This window comes from Cloeon dipterum, chromosome 4, assembly GCF_949628265.1.
Source record: "Cloeon dipterum chromosome 4, ieCloDipt1.1, whole genome shotgun sequence".
Lineage (NCBI taxonomy): Eukaryota > Metazoa > Arthropoda > Insecta > Ephemeroptera > Baetidae > Cloeon > Cloeon dipterum.
Genome location: NC_088789.1, coordinates 4,425,882 through 4,443,643, shown reverse-complemented (window position 1 = coordinate 4,443,643; position 17,762 = coordinate 4,425,882). Strand labels below are relative to the sequence as shown.

Here is a 17,762-nt window from a genome sequence, read left to right as displayed (position 1 = left end):
GCTAGCTAGATTGGAAAAACAGTCTGCTCCAACTAAAAATATAATTGTAGACGATTTCTTAAACATATATATCTGATATCTTATTTTAGAGGGAAAAGGAAACAAAATTTCTAGATGTTATTTTAAAATTTTTAGTTCTCTTTAAGAATATGATCGAGCCGGTAAAAGAAAAGTGTTTGAACATCGTGCAGATATTATGTTTAAGCGGAGATCAATAAAATTGAACTATAGCTTTTGCCTTGCAATTTCGACCAATTCCAGGCTATGTATCTACATCTATGATAGCTCAAGGCTCCAGAGTTTTTATCTCGTCTTAGTACTATAAATATTTTTATATATTGGTTGTTAATTAAAAAATATTAAAATAGCTCACGATTTGTTGCCGTGCCGCCAGCACCAGACCTTCGCCGTCTCCCTCCTCAAGTTTCGCGACGAACCATTGTATAAAAAAGGGGCGTGCCGCCATCTGGATCCGCAAAGCGTGATCTTGTCTTGTTTTGTGTTTGTCTGCTTGGTTCCCGCTCATTTGCACGTGTTGTCAGGCCTAGCGGTTCGCAAAATCCAAGATTTAGCAGCATTTCCAGCAGTTTTGCATTCCTTGTTTTACGGAGTAATATTCCTCAGACACCCATATCCATTAAAATGTTCGGTCTCACTCAGGTAAATGCGAACTTTATGAAGTAACTGCATCTGTAAAATTGTCGCTGTCATTTCCGCAGCTGGCCAGAGCACGCTCATCGCTCCTGAAGCAGATCATCCAGCCTGCACGACTGGCCTCAAATGCTGCTAACACTAAAGAAGCCCCGGCCAAATATGAAAAGAGTAACACACACAAGCGGGGTTGACAATACTTTTAATTCCTTCCTTGCTCTATTTTTGCAGCCGTCAATACTGTGACTTTGATGGGCAGAGTGGGCGCCGACCCCCAGAAGAGGGGCAATGAACAGCACCCTGTGGTCATTTTCAGCCTTGCCACCCACCTGAACTACAAATATGAATCAGGTATCATACTATAAATAATATTTAAACCTACACCTGATTCATCCAATTATTAATCATTACTTTTATACACGAAGAAAAAATTTGTTAAAAAATCATTTATGTTGACTCTAGGTGAGCAACAGCAGAAGACTGAGTGGCACCGCATTTGCTGCTTCCGTCCAGGTCTACGCGATCTCGTCTACCAGTATGTGCAAAAGGGCCAGCGTGTCTACGTGACTGGACGTTTGACCTACGGTGAAATCACCGACGCTGAAGGCGTCCAACGCGCGACCACCGCCATCATTGCCGACGATGTCATTTTCATGTCCGGCACTCCCAAGAGCGCCTAAGCAAAATTGATCAAAAATTATAGTTCCTTAAGACTGCTCCGAGGCTACAGGCGTTAAAACGTTTCTCCCGCCAGGCAGTTGTGCTCTTGAAAGAAATCATTTATTTTGGGAAAAATCTGAAAGATTTGTTTTAAAATTTGTCCGTTGCTCAAAATGAATCAGGGCTCTCAAATTGATTTGATTGACCAATTTACTCTCGCAGCCAGTATTTTGCATTTTGTCAGATATTTGTTTCAACGCCACTAACATGTAATTTTCCCTTCATATATTAGTTCCAGTAGATTCTTAGGAATGCCTTCCAAATCATCATTGTGACTCTTTTTAGTTATTGCATCACCTTGTAGAGTTTATGTGTACTTAAAATTCAATAAAGCGTCCAGAAGCTATTTAGTAAATCTTGTCAAGTTTTGTTCTGCCCGTCACCCTCGACATTTTATTATTTGTTGTTGGTAAACATCCGGTTCCTGTTTGATCTCGTGATTTTAGGAGTCCAGGAGCAATGATACTCGGTGTCAATTCTTTGCAATATAATGTTTGTTTTTAATTTAGAAACTGCATGGAACACAGTACAGTAAAGCTACAATAATAGTACTCGTTTGTTTTTGTGTACACGATTCTTGCTATTTTTTTTCAATACAAAATTCACAACATGCAAAGTTAAATGATTTTTGTTTAAACCAAGCCTTGAGATCTTTAAACAACTAACAAATTCATCTTCTCATTCAATCAGGAAACATGTATATAAATCGTTTTTGAACAGCAACAATCTTAAGAGAGTAATAGCTGCCTCCCTAAAAGCATTCAATTATAAGTAAAAAGGTGCTTTCCTCGGTAGAACTGAACATATAAGTTGGTTACCCAGCGGAGTCGAAAGTAGGAAATTTGAGCAAAACAATGTCTGATGATTGTTACATGTCTCAGTAAAAATAATAATTCACGGTGTTGGAGCGCAGTGTGTTTTCGTGTGTTAGCATGCAAATTGTTAAGACCCGCACACCACCAAATTGATCTATACAACCGATAACAACAAATTGTGGACAGGAAATGAGAAACTAAAAAGGGAACATAACAACTAATTAAGATTAATCATTATCTCTCTGAACTCACCTCTTTTATTAAAAGCACTGCGTTTTAAATATATATCTCATCATTTTCAATATAATATATTAAACTATTCATCCGAGTGCTCAAAATGTAATAGGCTTTCTGCTTTTCTCTCTCACTTTCTCTCTTTAAATATATACACATCGTCATCAGCTTCTACGGATATATTTTTACACAAAGATATACAGTTGGATTTCGCAATCGGATCTGATCACAGGGAAGACCAAGTTTTCGTGGCAAAACAAAATAAATTGCTTCTTCGACAACCACTGAAGTGGGTTTTAACGTGGCATGTACACAAATAATCATATAGATCGCCACTGAAAAGCTCGAGCGGTCCTGGTCTGGCCAGGGCTGCTTTTTTACATGACCTGTGGTTTGCTTGGGGTGCGCTCAGACGCAGTGCCAAGGCAGTCGGAGTACTTTCTCCAAAAAAAGAAAAATACACAAGCATTGCATCTAAATTACACAGTAAAAATCAGCTGGTGTCCAGTTAAAACATATTATATTACAGAACTTTGCATCAGTTGAATTGGTTTCAAAGAAATAAATCAGTTGACAGGCCAGCCACTCAACCTGTACTCTACAAATGGCACGAGAGACGTCCTAGCTATAAGTTGGCTTTATCATATCACAACATGTGCTCTAGTTATTTCATCTCTTACATTTTGTGATTTCAATATATAATTGTCAATTGGTTGATTGCCAGTGTTAGATTTTTCTGTGGGAATGTCTCGTTGGGTGGCTTGTTTAGTCGGCGGCCGACTCGCACTTAATGGACTCGTCCTGCTGCTTGCCCCACCGCAGCTCCAGCAAGTCTGACGCAGGACACCGACTACTCAGGTCCGTGGGTCCCTCCATGCTCAGGTCGGTGGGCATGTCGCTGTAGTCGTTCTCCTCAATTTTCACACTGGAGGCCCGGTTGTGTGGCGTCGACAGCTGCTGCTGCTGTGAGGCGACCGGTTGGTGCTTCAGCAGCGAAATGTTTTTGATGTTCTTCAGTTCGGTTGGGTTGCGGAGGAACCTGAGGAAGCAAAAGCGGTGCTGATTAGTGACAAGCTCTTTTGAAACGACTGGGAAATTTAATGCTATTCGACAAAGTGAAGTGAATGAATGTTTGGATAAGAATTATTGTACTTACTGGTAGCAATGGCGCTCTCCTTGCACCTTGCGGAGGATGTTTACTCTATAGTAATAGCGCAGGGCTCTGGACATTTTGTCGTAATTCATGGACAGATGGTTCTTCTGGATGCCCCACAGTTTGGCCAGGCCGGCGGGATCAACGATTTTGAACACACCGGTTTCGTGGTTCTTCCAAGCGATGTAGCTAGTGTACCTCTGGCCAGGATCGTTCAGCAGTTGCTGCAGGAAGTCCCACAAGAGACGGCCATCTAGAGGAGCAATTATAAAGATTAGGAACCTGATGCCAAGGGTCAGGGTGGACGAGAATACATACTTGTGTTATGCTCGGGAGTGGGTGAACTTTCGTTGGGGAAAAACTCCCTGGATCCCCTTAAGCCGGGACTGAGACCTGGGCTGAAGGGCAGTGTGGGCGTCGTTGGCGACAGTGTGGATTCTTTCGGCGAGAGAGGGGGCGGGACGGAGATGGCCGGGGGTTTTCTGTCCGGTGACCGCCTGGGACTCGTGTTTTCTCTGTCTCTGAAGGTTTCCTCTTCAGACTCGTCAGAATTTCTGTAGAGGAAGTGTGTGGCGGCAGCGGTCTGGTGCTCCGAAGCGGTGTGGTGTTGCGGCGAGCCCTGTTGGCTGTCGATGGAGGGCGCCGGGCTCAGGGTGACAGAGTTGCCGTTCAGCGCCAAATGGCCCTGCAGCGAGTGCAGATCCAGCGGCCAGCTGCCGTAGCTTAGCCGGGCGGTCGGGGTCACTGGGCTCGAAGGCATGCCCCTTTGCATGACGGCAGTGGCGATGGCCATCATATGCGCTTGGGCTTCTTTGCTGAGCATCTGCAGAACGTTATGCAGAACGTCACCAGTGCCAGGCGCTCGCTCGTTAAGGTCTGCTTTGGTCAGCAAGCACAGGGCTTTACCTGCGAAAATAATAGCAAATTTTTGTAAGTAATTTTAATTAGAGGGAATTTGTTTGACAACTTTTCACAGCAATTTCGTGCTCATTCAAAAAAAAAAATCACAAGGAATTGCGACTCGTCAGTCCAAAAACACGTGAGAGGATCCAATGAAAGGAAATAAAATCAAAAACGGCGCTCGTGTCTAATTAGGCCACTCAAAAAGAGGGCTGTAGGCATAAAAGTGAAGGAAAACAATTTCTCTCGGGCGCCTATGACGCACGCGGCGTTGATATAAGGCCATAAATTAATTTGCGCTCCGTGCGCACCCACCCGCCCGCCGCGAGGTATTAATTCAGCAAAAAATTGCAGTTTGCTCACCATTCATCTGGAAGGTGTCGCTGTCGAACCTGGGCAGATCGTACTCGGTTTCACACCACCTGAGGAAAGTGAGTACGTCCTCGCGAGACCAGTTGCGCGGTTCCGTGGTTAGGGTTGATGGCAGGTGCGTCTTGAAGTCCATGCCGACGTGCTGCGACATGGCCCCTGAGAGCTGGGCCGACTGCTGATGGCTCTGCTGGCCGCCGGCCATAGCCAGCGGGTAGCGCCACAGTAGGTCAGGCGAGAAGGGAAGTGGTATAGGGATGCGTTCCATTACGGAAGCCGAAGGCAGCTGGAGACTGGACGGGAGTGACAGAACTTTCATCTGTAATCAGAATAGAACCAAAATTCAGCAACACATAAATAATTCACATCAACTAAAATCCTTGTGCATTTCTCAATCCGTTCATTGGCATACGCAAAATGTGTGTCGCCAAAGTTTCACATGAATTAGCCTGAAAAAATGCACTCAAGGTCCGGCAACCTGTGGCGAACCGAGGAATTTTTTAATTTCCAAATCAATTGAGCGGATAAAGGCAAATCAGCAATCCAAATTCGCGGTACAGGAAGCGAGGTGGCGCATAAATTCGGTCACCTTAACCTTGGTAATCAAATTTGAAATTGGTAATTCATGAGAGCGTTTTCCAGCCGTTTATTCAAGTACCGCTGTTGGGTAACACTCGCTTTGCATAATGAGTCTCGCCCGCTGACGCAAGCGAACCCAGAGGTGCCAAAGCACTCGCTGCTTCTGCTCGGTTCACGTAGATGTTTTTCTCTGTATCTCTCGGCCGGAAGAAAAACTGAGCGCGCTCGAAAAAAAATCATGGGTCGGTGGAAACGGAGAAAGAGCGATCGAGCGCTTCCTGGTCGTCGTCTCCGCGCTGATAAATGAGGCGTTGGATTGGAGAACGCCCTCACCCGACCCCGGAAGAGTTTCTCTTTGGCGTCTGCAGCAGTTTAAGTGTGGAGGTCACATCACCATAGGCGCGCGCGCGCGTGTTCAGGAAGGCCGCGGGCTGCTTCGCGCTCAGCTAACAGAGCTCTTTATTCTCTTGATTTGTTCGCTCACTCTTCCTACACATCCATCGCATTCCCCGCTTTTTTCGCCGCGGACAGACTGCTTCCTCATCGCGAAAATGACCGTCTCCCAGGAGGAAGCGACGGCGATTCACGATTCACGCACGCAGAGCAAACTGGCCGCATCACGTCTGTTTTGTGCGGTTCCGGCTTTTCAGTCGCTTGGCATGAAAAACGGAACCAAACGCTTCCTTTGTTTTTTTATAATAATAGCGTTTAGATATTATTCCTCTGTAAATTCCAGTTTCCTCATACAACGCTCGTACATTATGTTGTAGTCAATGTTTTATCGAAAACAATTGTACTCATGTCGAATTTACGTAACTCTTAAGAAATGAAAATTCAAATTTAGATGTATCTTGCAGAGCATACCATGTTTGTTAAGGAAAAAAAGAAATTTTAGGGGGTTTCTTGCTCTACCACGTGATTAAGAAAAGCAGGTATCGCTTCTTTTACAAAGGGAAGAAAATGCTTTGTTAAAGTCAAAATGATGAAAAATGTATTTCAAAATTAACTTGACACATGTCATCTTCGGAGGAGAGAGAATTGATGGATAGAAAAGTTTCTAGAAATATGCTTTTGTCGGAATAGCATAAAAGGGTGAACTATTTTCGAGGTTGTTTTTCTCCTTTTCTCATTAGAACCAAACTGCGAAAGAGGTTTTCCTTATTGTCATTCTACGCAAACTGCTGTGAAAGAGTCGTTAATTCGTCATGACTTCCTCTCGGGCAGAAGGAAAAAAGAGAGGCGGCTACAGAGATCCAATCAAAGCCACATTTTTGCTCTCTTGCCGGCCGGCCGGTCAGCCGCTGACGCAGAACGACTCTCGAAAGACAAAAGGTGGCCGAAGCGAAAAGGCAGGGCAGCCCGAAAATGAGCGGCGGCTCGAGGGGCGAAGCGCAAAAGTGCGGAACTGGAGGCGGTCGAGTATTAAATAAGCGACGCGGAAATGAACGAGGAGGATCTCTCACCATTGTGTCCTGCACGGTGAGTGTTGAGAAAGCAAGCATTGTTCGCCACTCGCTTGCCGGAGAAAATAATAAAGCGTGTGGCGGCTCCCTATGGGAAGGTAAAGGTCAAAGTGAAGTGTGCGGAAATCCGGGCTGAATATTTTACAAACACACACCTTGCCTCTCGAGCGGCAGTTTAAATGCCGTGCGGGCGGGCTGCCGGGCGGTTCTCGTTTAAAAGACGCACCTGAATCCTCATCGCAATTGCAGGGGAGTTGCTGCTGCGGCTGCTCATTGTTTACGTCATGCCGAATATTAATAATAAATTTTCGAGCGGCCCGTGCGCGCTGTTTTCGCTGCCGCGTTATCTTATCAGGCAGGCCCTGCCCTCACTGCGCTACTGAGAGCGCCTTCTCGCCACATCACTTGATGTAAATTTCCAGCTTATCAACGACACTCTTTCTTGCTCGGGTTTTCCTGCTTCACCGCGTCGGCTGGATAATATGCAAATAATAATGAGACAGATAAGTCGCCCGGCGACGTTGGGAAATAGGAAGCAAGTGTGTCGGAAGCGTCGGAAGTATTTCTTGCCCACTCATCCGACCAGGGGAGTTTCCTTCGCAGTATGCTCAGATTTATTCAGAGATTGCAACTTGCAACTTTTGAAAATCAGCCTAACGGAGAAGACACTTAAGTGTGTTTCACAAAATCTCCAACGTCATTTGGAATCAGGTTGACGTGAAGAGCAAGCACGTCGAGTTCCCTTCCTGCCTATCAGTTTTGATAAGCTGCCGATTTCTCCGGAAGATTAAAGCGTCTGTCGACAAGCGGCAGCTCTCGACGCCAGGAATCAAAGGTCTCTCTTCTCCATTTTTTTACTCCTTCTAATTTAGATAATTTCGACAACGCAGTTGTAGGTTCGTTCGATATGCCTTTTGGCTGGAATTCAACAATGCGAGGTGGCGGCTGCCGTGCTGAATTCGCAATAATGGTACGGTCGGCAATCGGCAAGGAGGTCAGTGACTCGGGTGTCACGTTGGTCACCAAAAGTACTCTCGGGCCAGCCGCCGAGAGGAAAAATTACACTGCAAGGAGCCGGGAAGGGGAAGGCCAAGGTCTCATTTTTTTGCCTGCGACGCCCAGCGGGAGTCTGTGCAAGCTCCGAGATTCTTATTTCTTCCTTTTTCTCCTCTCATCCTCTCAGCTTCTTTTCGCCGCAGCGTCGAAAATTTATACACACGCGCGCGCAACCATCTTTATGAACACACAGCAACGACTTTTGTTTTATTTTGCTCCTCGAGAGCCAGCCAACCAAAAGTTGCTTTTGCCTCCGACGCCCAATTTACTCGCCACCAGTCGGACCGGCAGGATAATTTAACAAAAAAAATCTCGCGCAGCGACGATGGAGATTCGTCGTCAGACACTGGCCACTGATTTGAATAAAACGACCGTCGTGGTCAGACGACATTTCGCAATCGTTATGAAATGCGAGAATCTTGCATCCGAGTTTTTTAATCACGTACGATTGAAGGTTGTCAAAAGATAACAAAAAATCCAATTTTTTGATCAATTTTAAAACGGAAATTGACTGTTTGACTTCCAGAAAAGTCATGCCCAGCCTGGAGGCTCAAATTTACGTTTGCGTGGGGCCCGTGCCTGATAATTAAATCAACAACAGATAAAACTCTAATCTGAGCATTTCTATGTGTACTTTTTTCTGTAAATTACGTCTCGAGATTCTCCATCTCTATTCTTTCAACGTCGAGGAGATCATAAATCGCAGCGGCGGTAGCGCAATTCTGCTGATTCGCACGATATTCGATAAGGCGAAAAGTCCAAGTCCGAGATGATTCAGTTAATTGAACGCCAGTTGACCTTTGCGACCGACCGCGGCCCACCGCATCAAACGATGCGAGCGGAGCCACCATATTATAAAATTTTTTCTCATTGTTTTCTTCGGGTAGGAAGTAGTAGTGGTCGTGCATGTGCGATTTCGAAACGAGCGCGTTACAACAGCCGAATGCGATTATTGGAAAACAACACGCAATGCTGCTTGTCACCTGCTGCTGTTGCTCGCCATTATCTGCACTTATCTTGCGGCTCGGTCTCGTCGCGCTTAACCGGAACTGCCTGACTGAGATTCGAATGAACGCCACCACTATGTGCACCAAATAATTGCTTTTTATTTTTCTCTCGGCAAGCGCAACAGGTGAACAAAGATCGGATTGTTTTCGCGCGGCCGGCTGCGAAACGAGAGACGCCGGCTAATACACTCTAATTATCGCACTCGTGCGCGGGCGCTAATTCAATTTGCGGTGCGGAAGTTGATCTGGTCACTTAGCCGCGCCTCGTCAGCGGGATTTTGTATTTTTTTTATATATCGACTTTGTGTTTTTACAGGCTATCACCACAAACAATTTTGCTTTTCGATTTTTGGAATTTTTCGGGCATTTCACAATATCCGACTGATAAAAACATATTGTCCCGAATACAACACGGTAGACTGAAAAAAATATAATTTCTGAAATGAGCTTCACAATTTAATTTACATTGCAAAACCAATACTTCTTTTTAAGGGATTTGAGTAATTTAGATCCTCCAACAAAAAGGGAAACACCTGTTTTACACGGTGTAAACGCCAAAGTCACATCTTCACCGCTACAAACAGGAAGTTTACCATACTCGACCGTCTCTCCTTCCGGCCAAGTGGTGAGCAAGACGGAACAAATCACGGTATATTATATATACTATTTAGCAAAACGTTCCCTTCTGCGAGCGAGCGAGCGAGCGAGCGAGCACACCACAATTCACACTTTATCTGCTGTCTGCGCGATTTCTCAACGCATTTCCGTTTTGAAATATCTCTGACCGCATTGCTCGTCGGTCTTTTATTGCGCTCGGCGACGACAGACGGCTTTTTCCTCGAGGAAGAGAGAAAGAAAATCACAGCATCATCTTCCGAGTGATTCTCCGGGCTGCGCAGCCGAGCGGAGGTATATATGCCGAGATCAACAGGTGCAAGCCTTCCCCCGCGCGCCCTCACTTACGAATTGAAAAAATATATAACTCACATCAGTGAAGCTAGGTGAAGTTCGCTGGGGTTGATGGTGTGGGGTAAATTGTGCAGATAAATCCTGGTATTCGGGCACTGTGTACTCAAATGATCATCCCTGCGCGGCACGTTCACACCAATCACACCAAACACCTAAGCAGCAACAGACATGCCGATTTGTCTGCGCCTCTCGGCTTGCTCTTGGTCTCAAAGCGTACGCGTACTGAACAAGGAATCTCGCCAGAAACCACCTACTCTCAGACGGATCCCCTCCACCGCGCAGACAGAGGCAGGCGGCATTATTTCCCGCTCCCCCTCCACCTTTGCTGTAAAATTATCGTCCCGCAGCGCAAGCAAGAAGGCAACCCGCGTTTGCTTGTGACGCAAATGCGCTTCCAATTCGCGTTATTTCCTTGTCTGACACCCGCTCGGGCTCAATTTGTGTAAAAATTTCTTTTGTTCGTTCACTTCGTTCCACCTTTACCTACCCTGAACAAAAGAGGGTGCCAAAAAGATTTTTTTAGCGTTTATGATTTTATTTATTTATTACGTGTGCTAAAGTGCCTAACAAAAAAAAGGTCCATTCTTCTTTTTTTTGTCTTGAAACGATAAATTTTCCGCTCCTCTCTTTATCTTTCATGCCTTGCACGCTTGACCGTATTGTGCATTCTGCTGATTTTTTTTTAAAAAAAAAGGTTTCACCTTGGGTTCCGAGAACTGTCGAAAATTTAGATAATACAAAAATTTGTCACTAGCACTTTACTTGACTGGAAAAAACCGTATTACACGCACACCTGCCTTAAGAAAATAAATAGGCTGGGCACGAGATCTAAAATCCTTTTAAGGGGAGAGTTTCGAAATCGGTCGGCCTTTTGAAGAGCACTTCCCTGCGCACCTTTGGCCTCGTAAACTTCTTCCGAGCTTCCGGCCCATTGTGCTCATTTTTTCGCTGATTGGGCAACTCGGAGATGGTTGCATCAATAACAACATTACGACTGATGAACCAACCTGCTGGCTGCCGAGTGTCTGATCGCGGCCTCCTGGAACACTTTCACTAATTGCACACACACACACTTTCATTGCCCGCGTACACTCAGTGTGTGTATGAAAAGCTCATAGTGTTGGTTGCCATTATACAACTCCCACTGCTTTTGTATGCAGATGCGTCCGTCTCAGATTGGAAAAGGCATCATTAACAAATGTGTCACTCGCCTGAGTAATGAGCAGGATCGTCAGTTACAATTACTGGCTGAATTCGCGCGTGTTTCTAACCAAATAAAGATAAAGACGATGTTTTGTTATATTTATAGCCGTTATATAATGATAAAAGAGTTTGCGAGTGCCACAGGTCGAGATAAACCTGAAAAAGTGTTTCTGAATATTTCCGCTCAGCGAGTAATCTCTTTAATTAAGGGCCCTGGAATGCGCTTCGGATTTTTCTGCGCACGATCAGGTGCTGCATCCGGATGTTGAAGCCAGAAAATAACGCCCTGTAGCGCAGATGCGGAGACGAATACCTGCGCCTCTGCTCTGGCAACATCACTTCTCACGAGAGAAGGCGGCAAAAAACACCAGCAACCTGTGCTACAAGGCCACAACCGGAAATTCCAGGATGTCTCCCAAAGGTACAGACTGCGCTCTTGTGATCCGATTCGAGCCGCGGACCAGCCAGCCGAGAGGATCTTGCCGCTCCAAACAGAGAGAAAAAGAGAGAGAGAGAGAGAGAGAGAGAGAGAGAGAGAGCCGCGAGGTGTGTGGGGTGGAACGCACTGCTCCTACTAAATATGAGATACAAAACCGCCACAGGTGCGCCCAATATATATAGCTAAAGCATATTGTCGTGCGCAGACAAAGGTTTAGAAAGTCAAAGTTGCTATGGCTATGGTTAATGACAAATTATGCTATGCAAATGCCGCGCTTTTTTACTCTTGAGGAAGTATATATAAAAAGTTGTGCCTCAAGCTATTTTGAATCAGCTCCGTGTTAATCCACATCTCAAGAAGTCGCAATCAACTCTGGTGCTCCACCAGTTTAATCAGTTTTTTTTTAATTATGAAATGAAGAAATCCAATAGCATGCAAGAAATTTAGACAAGTTTGAATATTCAAAAGCGCAATTCATAAATTTATTGAGAGTAAAAGGAGGTCCTAATAAACTCCAATGAAAATCTGGATGAAGACATCGTAAATTTATTTTTCAAGCCGGTAATTCTAGTCAACCAAACGAAAAAGATTGGATTTCTTACTAAGCACATACCTGGTGCTACTATAATGTTTACAAGGAAGCTTTAAAATGTATCCATGTAGATATAATGCGATTGTTTGTGGATTCCGGTAAGTCATGATGTGTTATGGTCAGTCGATTGCGTTATTACTTCATACTGAACTATAGTTAATACGACACAATTGAGCGTGAAGAATGGACATGACGGACTTAAGAAATTTTTCTCTCCTCGTTTGAGGCTCGTTCTCAGTTTACGCTACTTCCTCCGAATGTTCACTCAGAAAACATTCCTAGAAACTCAACAACGGGCTATGCAGAATCGAAAATTTAAAATTCCGAGCTGTTTGTCACTATAGCTAAAACACACAAACACATCCGCGAGTGGCGCAACTCGGAACATCTGCTTAGAAATCACTCGCGCACCCGGTTGGCAGCGAGAAACCCGAACCGAGGCTTGCCAAAAAGCTCATTGTAATTGCAAAAAACGAACTGCTTGCTGCTGGATAGGAGACGAAGCAGCGCCCGAGAGAAAAAAACACAGCAGGGCGCGAGAGTGACGTCAGTCGCGGCTGCAGAATTCAAGACATCAGGCCTATTTTTAAATCCGAAAAGAATACAAGACGGGATCGGCGCATTGAAAATATATGCGTCACGTGAGAGCGAGCGAGAGCCGGGCGGAAAATGAGCTAATCGGAAGTGGCAGAACGATGCGTAAGCGCGCGCGGATCGGATTTTGTTTGCTGCTCGAGTGATGTCAGCAACGGGGCAATTTTCAATTTGCATTTTATCCCGTCTCATCTGCCGAGACCGCCGAGAGTGGAAGTGATGTGTGTGTGTCGCGCGCGCGGAGATGTGCAATATGGCCAGTCGCGCTGGTTGAGTAACAATGCAACGGAGGCGCGAGCTCGCGTTATGCAAGAAGCGAGTTCAAGTTTTAGGGCAAAAGTAAAAGTGGTCTTGTTAGCGGCGGCCGATTTGGTTGTGTGTGTGTGTGCGCGCGCGCGCTGTCCTACTAACATGCCGCAAAACAATAATTCCCTTCGCATCTGATGCTGCAATATTCAGCTCGCCAGCGTTTCCTTTCGATTCTCAGCCTCTGCGTCCAGCTTTTCATGCCAAACGACAAAAAAAAAATAAATAAAAAAAATAACGCAGCAATTTCGCAAGGCGACGACGCGCTCCTCTTCAAAATTCAAACCAAGACGTCGGCCGCTCGCTGGAATTAATTCAGCAGGTGCTGCTTCATAGTAAATGAGCGCTTTTTAGCAAGGAGAAAACAAGTGTTTCCGCTGCCGCGTGATGAAAATTTAATCTCGATGTTATTGAAATTTTTGTGTATAAACACTCCCAGAAGATTTTCGTCATTTTTATCTAGAAAATAATTGTTAGATTTCTGTTTTCTAGATTTCTACAACTACGAAAGGCAACAATTTTTACTACTTCTTAATCATTGTTAAGTAACTAAACGAATGCAACAAAAAATGGAACTGGTATCTGAGTTGTGACACCTAAATCAGTCGTCACATTTGCTTTAAAGTGGACTCACTTTCCTGCCCAGGACTTGAGCAATGAATATTGTCACTTTGAACGTGATTCCAAAGTCAACATTGCACGGCACCAAATAATGTACTTCTTCCTTACCCTCGGCCAAAATTTAACATTAATCATTAAGTGATTATTGACCTCAATTCGACAAGGAAAGGCAAGAGAACACGTTTCCTTTTTCTGGGATATATATTGAAGAAACTTTCAATACACGTGGGAACACAATGCTGACCCAAAATACAGTTAAACCATACAATAAAGCACCCCTCAGATCCTTTTCATAGTTTTGGGAAACCTGGCCATTATTTTCAGCTTAAAAAAAACGATGAAAAGAAGATATTAGCGACACAATTTTCAAGGGTCTCCAATTTCTTTAACTTTTACCCTACACAGCAGGGAGTATTCCTTTATAAAATATTTTCTCTCCTGACAAATTAACCAAGAAGGTCAAGCCTTGGGTCGTTACCCTTGTTTCTCGACCCTGAGCAATTGAGCATACATGTGCCTTTCTAAAAATAGATTTGTTCGATTTAAATAGAAAATTCGTGATACGGTTTGGCACGGTCGGGTTTTTCTTTTGCATGCGAAGTCTACTTGGCCAGTCTTTGTGGACAAAGTCGGCGTGTTTTGTGAGCACGGCCGACACGCTTGCTTCGAGACGTTGCACTCGATTCCGATCACTAGTTCCGGTGCGGTCGCCACCGCCGCCACTTTTTGCCAGCGAGTCAGCACTTTTTGCAGCGATAAAAATAAGCCGTCGCCGCGATGCTCCGCGCGCGCGGCTATCTCTCTCCTCAACTCAGCAACTTGAATATAAAATAAAAAAAGGCGGTGAAGCAGCAGCTCAGTTGATACATAAGGAAAGCTCCGTGCCGTCAAAATTGTCCTTTTAATAAGTTTGGCATCAATGACGAAATGCTGAATGTATAATATTGCGTTTCAATCGCCGTCAGCCTAGCACCGGGTTTTGTAACAAACTAGTCGCGGCCGATTTATGGAACGTGGAGGTGTGAAACGCCCTTTCACGTTTCTGTGTCGACCACTCAATTAAAAATTAATTGCACGTCGCCTCAATTGTGTACGCAAAATTAAATAATTTGTGTCCATGTTAGACAAGCAAACAGAGCAGAGAAATTAATTTCACTTTTTAATTCCACCGTTTTATCTTTATTGCCCTGAGAAAACCGTACGAAGATGAACTGACGTTTTGACAGGCTGAAAAAATTCAGCATTGTGTGCACTTAATTAAATCTGATTGCGGAAAAAATGGGCCAGTGAGGCAGCGAGCGCATCAGGAGTGTCGCGAAGGAGTTGGCACTCCTCAATTTTCTCCATAGTGTCCCAGTTACTTGACAAATTGTGAAATAGGCTCCAGTTCACCTGCTGCGTGCTCAAGAGGCTCAGGTCACTGCGTCAAATCATCTCAGCCAAGGCACGGATTGAAATTGACTCCAAACAGTAGGAGCGCAACGGCATAAATAATCTAGTCTCGGGTTTAGATTTCGCAAAAAAAATCAGTTACAGTTACATATGAGCCAAAAAGTTGCTAGAAAGGAAGTGAGAGTAAAAATATTGTTAAATAATTTTGTGTGTTGATAGATTTGTTGAACTGTTTTGAACGTTGAAGTTTTCCCTTTGCATAGAATAGATTCTTGTCTTTATAGCTGTTCCCATAATTTTGTGGGGACTAGATACAAAGTTTCGCTGTTGGTACTGAATCTCTAGTTTGTTTTCGACGTTGCAATCTCTAGTTAATGGGATTGCGCTCGAGTTTTCTCTCAAATAAAAAAAAATAGAGGTTTCCGACCTTCTTCCACCATTGAGGCAAATATGTGAAACTTCCGATTTTTTTTGTGCAGTGAAAATGTCTTTATTGTCCTTGAATGAGTAATGTATCCTTGATAGGCTGACACTGCGTCTAAGCGTGTGGAAGACCGTCAAAGTTATAAACTATATTCCAAGTTGTTATTTACGCCACTCATGCTTTCGCGAAATCTCGGCGGCACACTCTCTTATGTACGTACCAAGAAGAGTTATTTGGGCGAGACAAGGAAAAAAAATGTGCCATCCATCCTCATGATATACACAGAGCACCGCTTTTTGTTGTGCAAAAATGGGTGCTCGCTGGAGGATGAAGCTGGCAAGCGAAATGATAGAGCCTTGTGCTCGCTCGATCCGTTCTCGGCGCATCGCTTCCGGACTCGCCGGAGACCAGGATACGGAAACGCCGCCAGAAGCAGGCATCCATTCTCTGTGTGCTCTCGGCTCTCGGCAGCGAAATACATACAGAGTTATGCACAGCAGGAAGGAACCGCCGGTGCTGGCGCTAGCGAGGAGGAAAGGAAGGCGCCATGGCGCTGTGTGCGCGCATTATATCGCCATAGCAACCACCTCGGCCGCCTATCGCAACCACCAACGTGCGCCGCGATAAAGCCTCCCGCATTTTTGCAGCGGATTATTATGTGTGCAGAATTGTTGGCAAAACTTTTTCCTTTTTGCCGCACGCAAAAGGGTTATATTTCATTTATGGTCATTAGCGTTGCCTCGATTCCCCAGAGCCAAAAGACGTTCGGTGCTGCGCCGTGCATGGGACTTTGCGGTTTTTTCGCTCGTATACGGTTGACAATATCGGGGTCTCTAGCGAATTTTTAATTGGAGTCTGGCGCGGCATAGTCGAGTTTGAACAAACGAGCGCGTGGGCAGCGCGACCGGGGCGCTGCAGATTAGGCTGCCTGCTTCTTCCGGTTTCACTAAATCTGCAGTGTTCGAAACTGCTGCGTGTAATAAAGTTCAAGAGGTCTTGATGGGTGAAAGCATTTCGGACGCGTCGCAATCAATCTGCGATTGAGCCTCGCTGTGTAAGGATGAAAGCTCCCACTCGAAGCTTGTCATCGTGTTCCAATATTGGTACAATGCGTACTTTTTCCACTGTGCGGAGGCTCCTTTTAATAAGCGGCGTATGTCAAACACGTGCCACACAATAAAAAAGACTTTCTCAACGGCGGTGTTGTTTAGTCTGCTGTATAGTTAGAATGATGATGCCGAGTCAATTACCAATTTACATTCTGAGCTCGCATCTAATGAGTCGGAAGAATTTAAGGCCAAATTAAACTCGACGCATTCTTTCCTCATAACCGCGGCGTGCAACCCCCTGAGGCAAAGGGCATCAAAGGCGAATTAAAAGCAGACAAAGCGCGCACTGTCGTAATTCAGTTTCTAAACAACAGTTAGATTTACACCCCGCGCTAACAAAGTCACGTGCTGCGAGCACTGTGTGTGTGTGTGTGTGTGTGTGTGTGTGTGTGTGTGTGTGTGTGTGTGTGTGTGTGTGTGTGTGTGTGTGTGTGTGTGTGTGTGTGTGTGTGTGTGTGTGTGTGTGCTGTTTCAACTTCCGAGTGGCTGGTTTATAAATATCGCCGGAGCGACGGACTTACAAGTGGCTGCTGCCAATGCTTCACCGTGCGCGAGAGTGAGAAACGCTGGCTGCTTTTTGTCGCAAGTGTGCGTCTGTATAAAAAGGACGAGGATGAAAATTTCAAAATAATACTTGTACGCGGGATGAGAGCAGGCGGCGGCCGGCCGAATAAATGTGTATATTTTTAAATCGCACCCCTACCAACGAGACCGAATAATAAATAACTGGCGGGTGCTTTGAAAAGGGGCTCACCTGTTCAGCACGTCTGTTTTAATTCTGTCCCATAGTGGTGAAAATAGACCAGCGCGCGTCTCTCGAGTGGCGTCGGGCGGAACAAGCCGGGGCGGAACGCGCGAGCACCAAAACCGGAACCAAAGCGTGCGTTCTCCGGTTGCGGGGGCGAATTTTCTCTCTCGGCCGCGACGACAATGCGATGAGCACCAAGTTGAGACTATACCGCGACCGCGTACATCCAGAGAGGGGCACTCTTGCTCGTGCAGACAGAAGAATCCGAGTTTACGTCATAATATTTGGGAGAGTGCGCAGTTGCCGCCTCTTGCTCGCCGCCGTGCATGATAATTTACCGAGATGAGCCCTCTTTTGGATGCTGTGTTGCTTGGCTCACCAGCCAGCTCCTCTCCTCCGCCTCTCCTTCTTATCTTTT

At 45.2% G+C, this 17,762-nt stretch overlaps 2 protein-coding genes across 3 annotated transcripts; one reads left to right on the top strand and one right to left on the bottom strand.

Annotated features, from left to right (window-relative positions):
* The first annotated feature begins 463 nt into the window (after positions 1–463).
* mtSSB (mitochondrial single stranded DNA-binding protein) lies at positions 464–1,726 on the top strand. Its single transcript, XM_065490065.1, has 4 exons — positions 464–660; positions 720–822; positions 883–1,002; positions 1,114–1,726. The coding sequence occupies exons 1-4, from the start codon at positions 643–645 to the stop codon at positions 1,329–1,331; spliced, it is 459 nt and encodes a 152-aa protein (XP_065346137.1). The 5' UTR covers positions 464–642; the 3' UTR covers positions 1,332–1,726.
* Positions 1,727–1,847: 121 nt separating this feature from the next.
* aop (anterior open) lies at positions 1,848–17,583 on the bottom strand. 2 transcript variants are annotated; one of them, XM_065490063.1, is made up of 5 exons: positions 17,351–17,583; positions 4,837–5,161; positions 3,892–4,479; positions 3,577–3,826; positions 1,848–3,459 (listed from the first exon to the last, which is right to left on the bottom strand). In XM_065490063.1, the coding sequence occupies exons 2-5, from the start codon at positions 5,159–5,161 to the stop codon at positions 3,186–3,188; spliced, it is 1,437 nt and encodes a 478-aa protein (XP_065346135.1). In that variant the 5' UTR covers positions 17,351–17,583; the 3' UTR covers positions 1,848–3,185. The 2 variants fall into 2 exon arrangements, with proteins under 2 accessions (XP_065346135.1, XP_065346134.1); XM_065490062.1 differs by lacking the exon at positions 17,351–17,583 and adding an exon at positions 9,935–10,165.
* Between the last annotated feature and the right edge of the window lie 179 nt (positions 17,584–17,762).